At 39.7% G+C, this 16735-nt stretch overlaps 1 protein-coding gene across 1 annotated transcript in view; it reads left to right on the top strand.

The window, feature by feature from the left end:
• Nucleotides 1–5504: 5504 nt before the first annotated feature.
• The window catches only part of LOC117943421 (ERC protein 2-like), a 37260-nt gene continuing 26029 nt past the window's right edge, over nucleotides 5505–16735 (top strand). Inside the window, exons 1-2 of the mRNA XM_034869534.1 lie at nucleotides 5505–5698; nucleotides 10850–11659. Of these exons, the coding sequence (XP_034725425.1) occupies nucleotides 10985–11659 (675 nt within the window). The 5' untranslated portion in view covers nucleotides 5505–5698; nucleotides 10850–10984. The remainder of the gene's footprint in view (nucleotides 5699–10849; nucleotides 11660–16735) is intronic.

Below are 16735 nucleotides of genomic sequence, written 5' to 3'. Positions count from 1 at the left end.
TTGGAGATCACTTACTCTATATTACGTTTTTTTTCTTTTGCAGCAGTGTTCATATGAGCTGAGCCAGCTCTGTCCCATCCCTCACTACAGACCAGATGGATGCTTGTATAAAGCAGGTTAATTATTGGTTTTGTCATTACTGTCCTGAGTTATAGGTCACTTGAACCACAAATCCTCTTATTAAGGGCATACATTTAAGTCATTTAACCATAATTGGAAGACTTGCATTCATCCATTTCCTGAAAGCCATGACAGAAGCCTTAGCCTCTGAGAATTAACCAGTCATTTCCATCAACGATGACCTTACAGGACCATTTTGTTACTCAACCTCAAGTGATGGGAAGTGTGAGACATGCAGGTAGATGAAGAGTGGAAGTAGAGCGTGACTCTGTGGATTAATTATTAATTTTTGGTCATTGCTACAGCCCAATGTGCCCCCCCCCTTTTTTATAATTGAGCTTATTTTTTACAATTAGGCTGAGAGAACTGGCTGCTCAGGGTTTTACATTTAATCTGCTTGTTTGCCAGCCATAGACTGCATAATCAATACATAGCACTTAAAATGAAACTATCTATTTCCAGGCATTAATGGCTTTTAATGCTTTGTTTGTGAACCATTGCAGTCTCACCTAAAAAAAAGAAGGAAAAAGAGGAATAACCCCATTCACTGATTTTGGATTTCAAACTATTTGTAATTGTTCTTGTGAGCTCAATTACAAGCTGGTTGGTTACTTTACCCTTGATTTAATAGGCTAAACCTGTACACCTGCTAAGTAACTTAGAAATTAATATAATTCTGGATTATTGCATGGTATATTGCTGCTGTTATTTATTAAAATGATTATACAATGTAAGGTTTGTGGCTGGATACAAGTTTCAAATTGTGTTTTTATTTGTTTGAACTATATTTATTGAGCTTTTTTGTATGTTAATATAAATACAACATTAGGATAACAACAACGCTTAGTGCAACATTGGCCTATACACATTTACATTTCAAATGCACCCAACCAGAACAATGAATAGGAAATAAATAAAAGAATAAGAAATTAAAAAAACATCCCAGTTCTCCGTTCTGGAAGTTCAAAATGACCGGTTTGCAAGTAGAGTGTTATGAGGACATAGGGAAGAGGCAGAGGTTAGCCAAGGACAACACTCAAAAGCACTGAAACCACTGTGGTGTTGGAAAAGTGAAAATATGGAGTCCAAATGTTCATAAATTGTCCCTCTCAAGAGTAAAGCAGACAGGTCAGGTACTCAAGAGGAAAGCATCATAAAATGATCTTGCCTGTTTGATTTAGTAGGGGGGTTGTCACTTGTCCAAGACAGAAAGATGTTCTTCCTTGCTGCATACGTGACGATGTTTTACTTTCTTGTAGAGTTAGCATCCACAATAGTATATTGACTGGGGTAACCCAGGATTAAAGAAAGAGGGTCCATGTGCAACATAACATAAAATTTTTTTCCAGATCTTGCAATACACCCAGCCAGTATGTTTTAATTTTAGGACACGACTAGATACAATGAGTATAGGTGCCCACTGAGATTTTACATTTTTAACTTGCAGGTGAGAGTTGAGAGTTTATATTATGTTTATTGTTAGGAGGATAGGATAGATTTGCAAACGGTGCACAATGGTAAATTGCAGCAACCGGCACGGCTACACACAGATGTTTTCTTTGTTTGAGTCCATATCTTAGTCCATTAATCCCCATCAATATCTATACCAGGTTCACCTTGCCATTTTTGCATAACATCCTGTACATTTGTCACATCAGTCTGGTTTAAGACCTTGTGAAAGTGAGAAATGGATTTCTTAGCTGGGTCAAGGTCGAGCAATTGTTCAACTGCAGGTGTAGTGGCATCAATATTGAATGTAGTTCCCCTGTTCATGAAGTGTTGAATCTGAAAGTATTTGAAAAATGCATGCCTGGGGAGATTAGACTTTTTCAAATCACGCATCCTCTTAATCCCTTGAGATGTTGTGTTATACCCACCCTTCTCCATACCTGGTAAGAAGTTAGGATTGCCCTGAACTGAAACCAATAGAGATGTTAGTCCAGACTTCCCTTCAAGCTTATGTGTAATAAACCATGCTTTTAATACATACATACATACATTATAGGGTTGTTTTTACAATGACTCCTGGCTGACTTCCTTGAAAGCCAAAAGGCTTAACAGGGAGCCTGAGGTTTGGGATTTTTCTAAATTCAGCAAATCAGAAGTGGGATCCTCCTTGACCCAATTTGCTACAAATCTTATATGGGATGTTAGCTGATACCATCTGATGCTGGGAAAATCTAGACCTCCCAAAAGTGTGGCCCACTTCCGTCAACACAGCAAGAAAGGCAGTGGGATGGCCACTAGCAGCTTTTATACAGGGTCCCAATGTGCTGATTGGCCAAAAGAGTGCCGGAAATTGTGAGCTTACTGTTGTCATCATCATTGCTTGTAGTTGGCAGAAGTTTGAAAAAAAATGATTGACTTCAGTTAAATGTGAACATGAATTATCTTCTACAGCACAAATTTGGGAGAAAAATCTGAGATTAAACACCTCTGTGCCCACCAGCCGTGGTATATTGTTATAAATCATACCTGGTGGCTCTAGCAAAAAAAACTGCTAGATTGTTAGAGAAGACGCCCTTTTTCTTCTGGTGTGTTATTCGGAGGGGCTAGTACCCAGTTTTCATTATACATCCATGATGGTTCTTTACAAGAACATTCTGTATCTCAAGAATCTTTCTAAGAGGATTATACCAAATATGAAAGCAGCATAGCGCTATAAAATGGAGCAATCACATACAAACAGGGAATTGAGCCATATAGGGTAAGCTATGACAAAACAACAAATTATCCGTGCATTCATATGGAACTAAGGTTTAGGAGCTTTTCATCTTTACTCTCCTCCCTGTTACGTTGCATTTGGACCGCCCGGAAACAACAGCAACTGCTAAAGTAAGTCATTCAAAACCTTTCTTCAGTTCCCAATTTTGTAGGAACCAATCTCAAACTGGCTGAAGTATCTATCTAAACTATGCTTTTAAACTAAAGTTTGCCTTGGGTACATTCCCCAAAACACCCTAGGCAGCATTGTGGCAAGAGTTACGCTTTAAAGTTGTAGTCCATAAGAATAAGTTAGGATGTGAAATAACCTTTGCTGATAAAGTAGAGTCAGAGGAAGAGCACGCAGCACAGACTGCCTTTCCTGTATAGGACTACACTACCAGTCAAAAATTTGGCGTCACTTAGAAATTTCCATTCCACTCCATTGTAGGCAGATGGAGTTCTATGTTTTCTATTCTCATAGTTTTCCTTGGATTGGGGTGGCACCTAAATCGTGCTTGCAGCTGCTGCCGTGGCCCTGCTTGACACCGTGCAATGCTTTGCACTACTACTACTATTATTTCTTGTCATTGTTCTATTATCTTTGTTGTTAGTCTAGTTGCTTTTGTTCTTTGTTTCCAAAACAGCAGCGGCAGATGATTGCCCACCAAGTGTGAGCGTCTGTCCGGGGTTTCTGCCTGTAAAAAGGAAGTTCTTCCTAACTACTATCTTGCCAAATACAAAATTTTCATGGCATGACATCACTTGTCTCCTTCATTGTCTGTTATATATTAATTAATTATAAATCAATATTGCTTAAGAGATGGAGGGGATGATAGGCTGATAGAGGACTCCCGGTCTTGCATTGCCAGACCTTCCTCCACACCACTGCAAAGAAGGGTCTGGCTAGTCCACAAAGCATTCTGGGATTGGAGAAAAACGTGCTCTAGTTAATTGGTTTATCTTTAAACCAATCGGAGCAACAGTGCCAATGCTTAATTTAATAGATAGTCTAGCTGGCTGTCTGGATTTACCGTGTGGAAATCTAAGAAAAGGTTAATCACAGTCCTCATAAATGGACCGGAGTTTAAAATCCCAACACAAAGAAAGTGGAAGGTGATGGACATCCGGATAAAATGAGGGACATCTGGTGGGATTTCTGGGAGTGAATTGTATATTTTCAGATATTTTTATTCATTTGTTATGCAGTCATATAAGTTGTTATTGTCTAGTGTTTTGTCACACATGCAAGCAAGCTGGACACAATCTGGTGTTGTATGTGTTTGTGTTTACATTTAATTTCTGATTTCTAAAAAATAATTGAGACAAATTGGAAAAGACAGAAAATGGACAATTCTGGCAACATTTCAGTGATGACCACATGGCTGCTTAGGCAAACAGGTACATATTGCAAGTCAAATTGTGAGAGGAAGAAGAAACTAAGCCTCAACATGGCTTCTAATGCCCTGCAATGGACAAGCAAACCTAACCAACCACCACTCACATTCTGCCTGTAGTGGGATCTCATACTGGAAATAAGTAAGAAATAGTTTTAGTTATTTCCTCTTCACATAACCTTATATGTGTGTATGAGAGAGAAAGAAAGAGGGAGTGAGAGACTGTGTGTGTGTCTCTGTGTGTGTTTAGTGAACAGAAATGCTGATGCCTCTCCTTTGGGCCCTGTCGAGCACACTTAGCGTCAGTGTTTACAAAGCAAAATGGGAGAAAGCCCCCGTAATTTCAGGAGGCTTAAAGGCAGCCAAGAGCAGGAGAAAGACAGAAGCCAGGGGGGCATTGTTTAAGTTGTGGGGCTGTCTATTCAAACACTTCTGAAGGACGTACACACCTCATGGTGAAGTTACTGTCTGATGTCATGAGTTTAGATTGATTTATGCTGCAACAGAAGTTCCTCTGTCATAGCTGCTCGCTGGATCTGTGGTTTACCCTCAGGCAAATCTGATTTATAATGTTGGCAGTCACAATAATACAATACAGAATACAATACTGACACAAGCCAGTTTATTGTGTCATAGAAGACACCCCAATACCTCACTGCTTTACTGATTGTATCATTCTTCCAACTATTGAATTAAAACCACTACTCTCTATTCCTTACACTTCAAACCATATGGAGCACCACTAGTTATTTGCTTTTTTTGTTTATCTAGTCTGTATGCTAAGCTATGCTAAGCATCTGGCTATAGCTCCACATTTAACAGATATGAGAGTGATATTGAGAGAGAGATTGTCCCCATGTGTTGTGTTAGTTTTATCAGAGTACAGCACTGAAATTCTGCTCAGAAATGTGAATATTGGTTTGAATGGAACAACACAATGTAATTCTGCTAAATAAAATACAACCCACTCATTATTAATTTCACTTCTTTTATTTTTTACCAAATTGTGTATCCGAATACAATACACATTTTCTATAGGCTCAGTCTGCCATTTGTTTAAAAATAAAAAAAGCCAAGTGACGGTACTCCGATCCAATGGAAATCCTGATTGTGAGTTTGGGAGCACTCTAGTCCTACTGATTCACACATCTACTTTGGAATAAGCTTAAAATGCACTGTAACTACATCACAGTGTTTTCAAATCTTCGACCAATGTGAACAGACGCGACCAATGACTACCATTCAACACCAAGATGATGTGAAATGCATTGCAGGCCGCTCACCGCATCTCATCCGCCCATCCCCTCCTGCCAGCTGCCACTTGCAGTAGTGATGCTGCTCCCTGGTGTGTAGAGGAGGAGAGAGAGCATGTCCGCTGCCCAATGACAGGGCAGGATGCTGAGAGAGGCTGCTCGGGTGAATGGAGGCGACACGATGCCGTCTAAAGCGGTGAAGGGAAGAAAATAACATCGATCAAGGTACATATGTCAATTTTTCTTACATCCAGTGTTCTGCGTGTCGTTATAGAAGTAGTGACACGTGTATCCTGTCGTTTTTGGGGTCCGTTTTGTGAGCGATTTGACGGAAAAAGCACCGGCTGTGTGCGTTAAAAAAACATTCCGGTGGTCGTTGATTGCATGGACACAGCCAGTCAGTGCTTACTTAATATCTGAGAATTTGCATTTTTAAAGCCATGTTGAAACGACCAGTTCCCTATTTCAAAATAAAGGTTTCAGTCGGCTTCCCTACCCCGGGTTAAACTAAAAATTTCCTCGGTGTAGTCAGGTGTTCGACACACACCACGCCGGAGCCATCGAAAATGTAAAGGCCCAATGAGCTGTAAATTGCTCGGTCGTGCTTCCTATGCTGCATTAAATGTAGGCTAATTCAGCGTACACACCCGTCAGCTGACATTAGAATACACATGTTAATTGATAACAGAAGCCTATGTGTAGGCCTAATTAAGATAACATCTGTCGAGGAGGTTTAACACGATTTCCGACAGTGGAACATTGGATCTTGCTGGACTGGTTAACAGGCATTTGGAGTCGTATGTATAGCCTATTTTCGCATCCAATCAACCAGCTATTGAAGTCAGTGGGAAGCACGCGTGCGTTAATACTGTGGTAGAATACGTGATGAGGAGGCTGCATGTTAAGTATTTCACCGCACTTCACATGGAATGTCTTTATTATCTACCCATTGTAAAGGCTATTTATAGGAAATGTCATTTGTCCGCCGTAGACATGCGCTCTGACCTCAAAAGCATGTTCTCACAGTGGTTTAGTCTTATTCAGTTTTGTTAGAGTAGGCTTGGAAAAAAATGCCTGCATGTTGGATTTTAAATTGTCATCATCCCCGTATAGAAAAAAGGGTCTCTCTGACCCCACAGATACACTCAGCATTGCCTGTGGTGAAGTATTTGTGTCAATTCATCTGCCCTCACTGCTGATAGCGCACCACTGCCTTCTGAATTGCCAGTGCTTATTTCTTCAGAGGCCTATTCTGGCATTTGCTGACAGGTTTTTGGATAACGTGACATTTTGGCACCACATCTCTGTTTTTGGACTATCCCTTGTAAACCTAACTGTGCTGTTTCTGTTTTTGTTTCTGCAATAATATCATACTCTTTTTCTATATTGCACTGGTAATTTCCCTCCCTTGCCTGCATACTGTGAAATTTGCTTTGTTGCGGTGTGGATCCGTGTGTGGGTGGTTTAGAACAGGGTTAGCAGAAGATTAAAAGAATCAGACTAATGTTTTTCATTGGAGATAACCTATTCAGTATTTGACTTGTACTAGTGCTGATTGGTCAATCAACAAAAAAAACGTAATTGTAATTAATCAAACAAAAACAAAAAATATGTATTGATTTCCGCTTCTAAGATGAGAGGATTTGCATTTTTTCATCACTGTAAATTCAATGAAATATCTTTGGTAATCTTACTGATAGAGAAAAAAACAGCCTTTAAATATGTCACTTTGGGCATATTTTTTAGCATTTCATGGACTAAAATATTAATTGATCAATACAAAAAATGGTGTAGCCCAACACTTTAGACTTTGACTTCGTTGATCAAACCTATTCAATATTTCCATACCAATTACTTCAAAGCTCCTAGCTATGAATCTGTAAAATGTGTGACTGTGACACTCCTATTTCATTCAAGTTTAACCTTATGCAGCCGGGTGGACAGAAAAATACAAACCCCTTACTGTACACTTTCAAAGGCCAAGCAAGGAGCAGTTAGGATTAGCAAACATTTTGGTTGAATCTGTCAGGTTCAGTGTGTCTGCGTGAATCACTGGAACAACACTGACAATATGAAGAAAGTCTAAAAAAAATGATGACAACATATGAACATAGTAAAGCTTTGTTGAAGAGAAACCGTCATTACAAATGCAGAAGGCCTTAAAAGTTTGGGCAACCCAGGTAAAAAATTGTATTAATGTGCTTGAAGAAGCCAAGAAAAGATGCAAAAATATCCAAAAGGCATCAAATGACAGATTAGACATTTGTATAATATGTCACAAAAAGTTAGATTTTATTTCCATCATTGACACTTTCAAAATAACAGAAAACAAAAAAAGGGCGTTTGCAAAATGTTGGGCACCCTGCAGAGTAACACCTTGTACTGACCCCTTTGGCAAGTATCCCAGCTTGTAAACGCTTCTTGTAGCCAGCCAAGAGTCTTTCAATTCTGGTTTGAGGTATCTTCGCCCATTCTTCCTTCCAAAAGTCTTTCAGTTCTTTGAGATTTCTGGGCTGTCCGTCACGCACTGCTCTTTTAAGGTCTATTCATAGATTTTCAATTATGTTGAGGTCAGGAGATTGTGAAGGCCATGGCAAAACCTTCAGTTTACGCCTCTTGAAGTAATCCACTGTGGATTTCGAGGTGTGTTTAGGATCATTATCCATTAGATGGCATTAAGTTACCGTCCAAAATTTGCTGAAATTTTATTGAATCCATTTTTCCTTCTGTTTGTGAAATGTTCCCTGTGCCACTGGCTGCAATACAACCCCAAAGCATGATTGATCCACCCCCATGCTTAACAGTTGGACAGAGGTTTTTGTCATTAAATTCTGTGCTCTTTCTTATCCAAACCTTTTAATTTCATCGGTCAACAGAACTTGTTTCCACAATGCATCAGGCTTGTCCATATGTGCAAACGCAGATTTTTGTGGTGAGGACGTAGAAGAAGTTTTCTTCCAATGACTCTTCCACGAAGACCATATTTGTACAAGTATCTCTTTATAGTGGAACGGTGCACCACAACTCCAGTGTCTGCCAGGTCTTTCTGGATGGATTGTGGGTTTGGACTTGCTTTTCTCACAAACCTTAAGATTGACATCACCTGGTCTTTCCAGACGATGACTGAGAACAATCCATGACACTGTCAGGTCTCAGCTTTCCAAAGGGGCGGTGCGTGCTATAATCTCTGCAGGGTGCCCAAACTTTGGCACTGGCAACTGAATAGATTTAAAGCAGGTCAATTATAATACATTGCAAAATGTGTTTGTAGTTTTGTCTGTTTGCCCAATGCTGAATTCTGTTTTTTACTCCTAAAACATTTACCAACCAGACTTTACAGTCCTGCTGTAGCAGGCTGACCACTGTAGATAAGAGCTTCAGTGTTTGTTATTGCATATGTCTGCGTATCAAAAAATTGAATGGAGTTTGACTCTCAGATGGAAATAGAAATAAAAAGAATTGTTTTACAGTTTTTAGACTATGAATGCAAAATCTTTAGACATGCTTTTTCCAAGCCCTTAAGCTAATTCTGGTTCATTTGTTCCGCCATTTTATATTAGTATGTTCCCATTCACCCAGACACCGTTTGCTTAATATAACTAACAGAGATGACAGTGTCCTGTCTGACCTCCTCTGTCAGGCTGCAGTGATTGCCCCCTGGCCACGTGTTTCCACATGGGTGATGCAATAAGTGCAACTGAGGGTTCCTGTCATCCACAATCTCCCTGAATTTCATACAGCCACGAGACCTGTTGACACATGGTTCTCTGTGCTAGGAATTGTCATTTCACCTGTCGCTCAAAAGAAATGTGAAAGAATATGCATGAAGTAAAAAACCTGGGAGTGTTGGACGGCCATGTCACTTTAGCACTGCTGCAACACACACCATTACCATTTGGCCACAATGTTTGGAGACTTATGCTACCGATATGTCAGACGACTGAGGTGCTTTATCTCCGTTAGCCCAGGCATAGTCACCATGGCAACTGGGTCTGAGCAGCAAGTGTTACCAGAGGAAGTACCATAGTTCACTTTGATCAAAGGGTCTAATTTTTTTGTCTCACAGATGGTCCAGTATTATTCATCACCAAACAGCCTGTGACATTAACAATCTCTGTCAGTGCTTTGTCTTTCAACTTCACCAACAGCTTTTTGTATTTATGCAAAACATTATCTGCCATAATGTAATAATGACACTGCCACTATGTGTAATTTCAAGCTAAATAAATAAATACATTATAATTAGACCGTGATATAGCTTGTTCTATTTAAAGCTTTAGGTGACATAAAATGGCATAACCATTATTACAACATTTAAAATTAAGCCTCCTATAGCCTTTTCTCCTCATTAGCCACCAGGCGCTGCAGTATTTAAAAACCTTTTGATTTATAGTATTTATATTCAAATTGTGGCTAGAAAATCTGTATAGCTTTTTGTGAATTGCATAAGTATCAGTGGTTATAACTTATTGGAAGTCCCTTGTCAATTTTAATTTGTAATTTTGTTTATGAGAAAATACAATGAATCAGATGATTAATTTGCCATATGCCATGGGCTTGATTACGTTAGCTCTCTTTTCCTATTTATTTTTATTGCATTGAGTTTGGGACATTGTATTGGTTGTATTGTTTGGTGCGAACGGTGGTGTATGTCTCTGTACTCTGGTGCTCTTTGTAGCTTTGGTTCAGTTTCTAACACATATTACATTATTAAACCCTGTATTCAAATCTTGTAATCACTGATTAAGAAGGGAGCCAAAAAGACTAACATCTCAATATGGAATAAATCATAATCACAATTATTCTGGCAACATTGAAATCACAATTTAACATTATTGTTCATTGACTTTTGGAAAGGTGTTGCACGTATTGAAGTTAAAAACAGTGAAACAGTTAAACAAATAAACAGTGAAAACACCCTAAACTGTCAGATTTTACCTTCATACTTTATTACATTCAGAATGCAAGACAAAATAAGAGTTTACTTGCAAAACCTCATGTGCAAAAAAAATGTAGGAGCCAAAATCGTAATCACTTATGACATTTTTATTAATTATACAGCCCTTATCACCAAGGTTTCCCCTGACTGTAAAGTATTAATGGAATGTAGATATTTGTTTGCCGGTGGGAAATCCAGGATGATGTTGAGAACTTCCTGTGGGCCATTGGAAATAGGAGCCAAATAAATTGTGGCGGTTTGCTGCTCATGTGGACTGATACAGTTTTAAAGCTAACTGAACAATTTTTTTTTTTCAACTGCATCATGTTGCAGGACAAATCTTTTTGTTTTACCCTGTAATACTTTGTGGTATTTCTGTGCCTTTCATCTGACACGCTGTGAGTCATCTAACAGGTGCTTCTCTCCTGTTTCCTCAGATCTGATTTTGATGTGCTGCACCAGTTAGGACATGAAATAAGTCACCCATGTGCGGTACAAAGGGTCAGGACAGTCTCCTTTCACTAAGCTCCCGTTAAGGACCCTCTGGTGGCTACGCCGCTGATTCACAGGACATGTACAGCAGTGCCAGAGCTGTAGGCCATATAGAGAGCAGCCCCGCACGGTCCCCGCGCCTGCCAAGGTCCCCCAGACTGGGCCATCGGAGGGCCAACGTTGGGGGCGGGGGTGGTGGGGGGGGAAAGACGCTCTCCATGGAGAACATCCAGTCACTCAATGCTGCCTACGCTACTTCTGGTCCCATGTATCTGAGTGATCATGAAGGCGTGGGCTCCACTGCCACCTACCCAAAAAGCACTATGACTCTGGGTCGCGCCACCAACCGGGCCATGTATGGGGGCCGCGTCACAGCCATGGGCAGCAGCCCCAATATTGCTTCAGTGGGGCTGCCCCATGGTGACCTTCTGTCTTACAGTGACCTAGGCTCCCTCTCCATGCTGCACCACCACCACCACCACCAGGGTGTGCCCTCCGCACTGCTGAGGCAGGCGGTGCGGGGCAGTGGGGGGGAGCTGCTGGAGATGCAGGTCCAGCTCAGGGATATGCAGAGGGAGAATGAGCTGCTGCGTCGGGAGCTTGACTTGAAGGACAGCAAGTTGGGATCTTCCACAAACAGCATCAAGAGCTTCTGGAGTCCTGAGCTGAAAAAGGAGAGGATAATGAGGAAAGAAGAGGCGGCTCGCACATCAATCCTTAAAGAGCAGATGAGAGTCACTCATGAGGAGAATCAGGTGAGACAAGCCCATTCAGCTTTTGTTATCAAACGACAGTGAATTTCACTTTGCTAGTTTGCTGTCTTTCTATTGTCTTCTTTAATCTGTGTGTATCTGCTTTCACCATTCCCTTCTCTGCAATAGACCACGGCCATGCTCATTCCAAGAGTTCAAGAGAATTATTACAGTCAGTCATGTTTTTCAGTGTTTGTAGAAACCTTTCTGGAAAGAGTTCTTTGAACACATAAATATTTAACACGCACTCTCCTCTTATAGTGCTCCAGTACAGAATCAGTGTCAGAGAGATTACTTGAGCCACAGGAAATACAAAACACTTTAATCTAGTTTTCTATTATCAAAATTTTGAAAAAAGACTACTAATATAATGAGCCTTGTGCATGTACGTCTATAACTATCTTATAATCCATAAGGCTGATGGGGAAAACCCGCTCTCATTCAGTTGTTTTCATGATTATGTGAAAAGCACTATGAGACTACAACAACAGGTAACTTATGTAAGCAATCTGGTAACCAAATTCATTTTAGTTTATTTTCAAAGGTTATTATCAGATTGGCGTTAGAGTGTTAAATGTCAAAAGGTTTTTTGCTTCAATGTGGGGGTGTAGTCATGGCCCAGATAAATCAGTAACTGACAAGAGTAGGCACAAGTTCCAGAGACAAATGTCAAGGTTACTTAAACGTTCTGTCTTACTCGCCTTCTCATCCCATTTCCATGATCTTTTCTTTACTTACTCTGACTTCTGATCATCCCTTACTGTCTACCTCTGTTTATCTGGCCTTCGCTCTCTTCCAGTAAACTACAGTCTGTTATTTGATCATCCAATTAATATTATTATTAGATTATATATAATATAATAAATCTTGTAATAATGTACATATAAAAACAGCTTAACATTAATTACTGCATTTACATTCAATATGGTTACATTGTCTTCATACTCTATCAATGTTGAAAGATATAGCGTGACACACTGAGGTAGACTGTGGAATAAGTCAGCGTACTGCTAGACTGGCTAGATTGAGCTCTACAGCGTTTTGCTTTTTGAAAAAGTTATGTGGCATAATGCAGCTGATTCTACGATTCCTTGTGCAACGTAAAGGCCTAGTTTTGCCGGCTGGTTGTGGTCTTTGTGCAAGTCTGTCTGCATTTCTGTCTGTCTGGTTGAATGATGCTGTCAGACTCTGAGCAGCCAGTAGGCCACTCATTACTCAACACTGTCAAGGTCACAGCAGACCGTTTGTGTGACCCTTTAATGAGACCTGTCTGCTTTTGTGTATGTCTCCTTTGCTGCATTTGTCTGGTTAAACATTGTATCTTTGTTTGTGACTTACTTGAATTGACTGGAGATTAAAGAGGCTGCAGTTGGCCGATTCATCCCTGAAGCATTGCCATGCTGCTAAAAGGAAAGGATTTTGAGCTCTGTGCCTCACAGTTTTACCTGCTGCTGATCGCTAGAGGGGAACCAGAGGTCCTTTGATTCTTTTTTATCTTTATGTTTGGTGAAAATGTATGTCGACAATGTTTGGGAGGAGAATATGCCTGTTCAAGCTAAACCAGCACTGTCACCGACAAGGCCCAAGCCATTAATCATTTTACTTATTCCTTATGTTCAGTGCGATTAAATATACGCGTGAATCCTTGTATTTATTTTTAACTTGGCTTCATACACTGTAGGAGCTGAATGTGTCCGGCAGATTATGGAAGCCGTACAGTGTGGGCTTTCATGCCTTTGTGCTCGATACAAAGAGAAGGCTCTTTTTTTTAAATACTCAGCCTTGTCCATCAGTGTTTTCTACACTCTACACAGAATGATATTTATATCCCTCCTGGTTGGATTCATTAATGAAGTATGTCGGCTAATAAAAGGCAGATGTGCCTTATTACTATAATTGGTCTTTTCTATCTTGATTTCAGGGCTGTGAGGCATCCTTACGTAAGGTCGGGTGGTTTGAAATACTGACTAAGGAGCAAATTGCCTCATTAATAATGTAATAATTTCAGACCAATCATTACATCTGTCTTCTAGCAGCCTTTACAATTGCAAATGCCCTAGGCCTCTGTTAGCTTGAGCAAATGCTGTGCATTATTTATTTTGTGAAAAATAAGATCTGGGAATATGTGCTTCTTTTCACCACATCTTAGGAAGAGAGAAAAAACATTCAAGCATTAGTTTTTCCTTGATTGCTTTGTAAAGCACAGACTCAACTGGGAGTGAAATACCAACCGTAGCCGGCAGAGCTTGATTCAAAACAGTAGATGGTCATGACTACAGGCGATAATTAGCCCAGGACTGTTTTCTGAGGCACACTTTTAATATACCATGCAACTGGTTCAGGCTGTTATAACGTTGATCCATTTGAGTTGAATTCAGCATAATGTTTTGTCGGGCTGAAGCTGGACAAGAGTGCTGGGGGCAAATGTGTGAGCTAGAGCGAACCATATTTGGTCGTAGCTGAGCATTAGTCATGACCACTGCTCCTCAGCCACCCAGTCAGCCCTCAGCCACGCAATCCCCAAAATGGAGGCGGATCCTCCAATATCACACAGCTATGTGGATGGATACTTTGCCTCAGACATGATATGGTTTTTAAAATGATTTATATTGTTTTATGTCACTGTGTCGCTGTAAATTGTAAGTGGCGTATTTGGAGCACATTGTGTAAATGTGGATGCAAGTGCTAGTGATAGACCCATAATCAGCCCTGGCTGATTATCTGTATCAGCGTTTTATTTGCCTGATGACCGATATAGTTAATTAATTAAAAAGTGTGCTACTTTGGATCCGCTACAGCTCTGCGTCTGTCCTTCTACTTTCGGGTTTCATTCACCCACAACACTATATGACTTTTATGTTGAAAGTTTCTCATTTATTAAAGAATTGCTTAAAGCATTTAAACTTAATGTTGTGTTGGAGTTTGTAACATTCTAAAAACTTAATTTTGACTTAAAGATTTTCATTTTCAGTGTAAATGCATACTGGTTATTGGTTTCATTAACTAATAATAATGGTCCCTGAAAAGAAACGGTCAATCCCTAGCATGTGCACATACTTTTTGCCAGCTGGTAATGTGTGTGCAGAGGATTCATCATTATCGGTATATAGGTACTGTATATCATATACGTATTATATGTATATAATTATCATTTGCACATATCATTTATATTCACTGTGATGCAGCAGGTGTGCACCCTACACAGTATGTTGAGTTCCTATTTAGCTATGTTCAGTTGGTAGTAAGTTATTTTTGCAGTAGTCACATATACACGATGAGCAATGTCATGACAGGGTCAGCTCAAGTGGACACAGGAAGTTTTATATGAAAAGTCAGAAGAGCTCATGCATTTTTCCTCAATTGGTTGGCATTCACACTGCACTTTGTCAAGCATCAAACATTGTAAACAAATGTCACACACTGGAAACAGAGTTCGAATAAGCTTTTAAACCACCCCAAATGAAACTTGTAAAACAGACCATACAGCTCAGGTGTGAAAGCATCCTAAGATTTGTATGTTATGTAACAAGTAGACAAGATATGCAGAGATGATGGAGTGGAAGAAATGATGGAGATAGATAGATAGATAGATAGATAGATAGATAGATAGATAGATAGATAGATAGTATCATACTCAAGCACTGCAATGAATAATACACATTTGACACCACCGTACAAAACATGATTCTAAAAGACCGGTTTGTTAAAAAGAAAGGCAATGCCTATTATGTAAATGTGTGTGTTTTTGTGCGTATGTGCATGTCTGCATGGGGAGTGCAAGCACATGTTCAGTCTTTCCAGGCAGAACTAGACAAAGAACAGTGTTCAGAGAAAAATGACATACTTGTTAAGGATAATCTAAATATATTAAAGTTCTGATAAATAGAATGTATAAAAATACAGTCACATGAAACAAAAACACAATAAAATAAATATTCACAGTGTTTCCAACAGGGACGTTGTAGAGTGCCAACTGGTGGACAAACTATGCAACGCCAACACTCATGGTTGACCGTCCGTTTTTATTTCATTTTTAAATATTAATTTAAATGAATCATTTATTTGTTGTTATAAATGATTCTGATGAATGAATATTAAAAAAAAAAATCATTTAGTTTGGGAATTGCCTAATATCGGCTTGCCGATATTTCGGTCAGGCTTTAATGTGTATCTTGGTATTCTGTATGTTGGCTGATGTTTTCAGTATTAAACTCCAGGTATATGTATGTAGCAACTCATTAAGGATCATTGTCCTTGTTTTTCTTCTGCTCTGCATGGTTTGGAGCACTAAGTGACCTTCCCAATTTGGGATGCCCACTGTGATGTGCTTTCATGGATTTAAATAGGAAATTATAATCCTTGAACCAAAGGGTATTTACCCCAAACAATACTCTGAATTTGGAATTTGAAAGGCGTAATTTTGTTGTTATTGCTATTGATGAAAGTCAGTCTTTCTATCTATTTGAGCGGTTTATTGATTGCATTCACTGTTAGGCTGTCTGTCTGGTTCTCATGCAAAATAACTGTAGAATCGTACAGCTTCACTTCATTATCTAGAGGCTATGTAACATCAAGTATTTTGCAACAGTGTGAAGTGAAATATTTAATATATAGTATTAAATCCCAAAGCTGTGAATCACAGAACCTAGTTTATATCCTTGACGTTCCTCTTGCGCCAATTTCTGTTTCCTACTGCTTTCCTTTTTGTTGTTATTTTAAAATCTGCAGATAACTGCCACTCAGATCTCTGAAGGGGAAATTGAGACAGCTAGCTAGACTATCTGTCCAATCTCAGTTTTCTCTCACACGACTATTTTGCAGTGGCTCTGTGCGGAGTTTAGCACTGCCCATGCTGATGTGATTGGTTTTAAAAAATGGCAGTAAACCAGAGCACGTTTATCTCCCATCCCACAATGCTGTGTGAAATACAGCCTGACCCTCCTTCGCTCCAGAGCATGTGGATGGTCTGGCAAAGCCAGACGAGCCAGAGCCTAACAGATGTGTGGCTGTGGGTGTAATTGTACATTGTCGGCCATCCCAACATACAACACAGAGAGGCTGCTCTGACTCTGTGAGGAG

The sequence above is a fragment of the Etheostoma cragini genome, chromosome 4, assembly GCF_013103735.1.
Source record: "Etheostoma cragini isolate CJK2018 chromosome 4, CSU_Ecrag_1.0, whole genome shotgun sequence".
Classification (NCBI taxonomy): domain Eukaryota; kingdom Metazoa; phylum Chordata; class Actinopteri; order Perciformes; family Percidae; genus Etheostoma; species Etheostoma cragini.
Note: the sequence above shows the minus strand (reverse complement) of the source record. Positions and strands in the feature narration are given on the sequence as shown.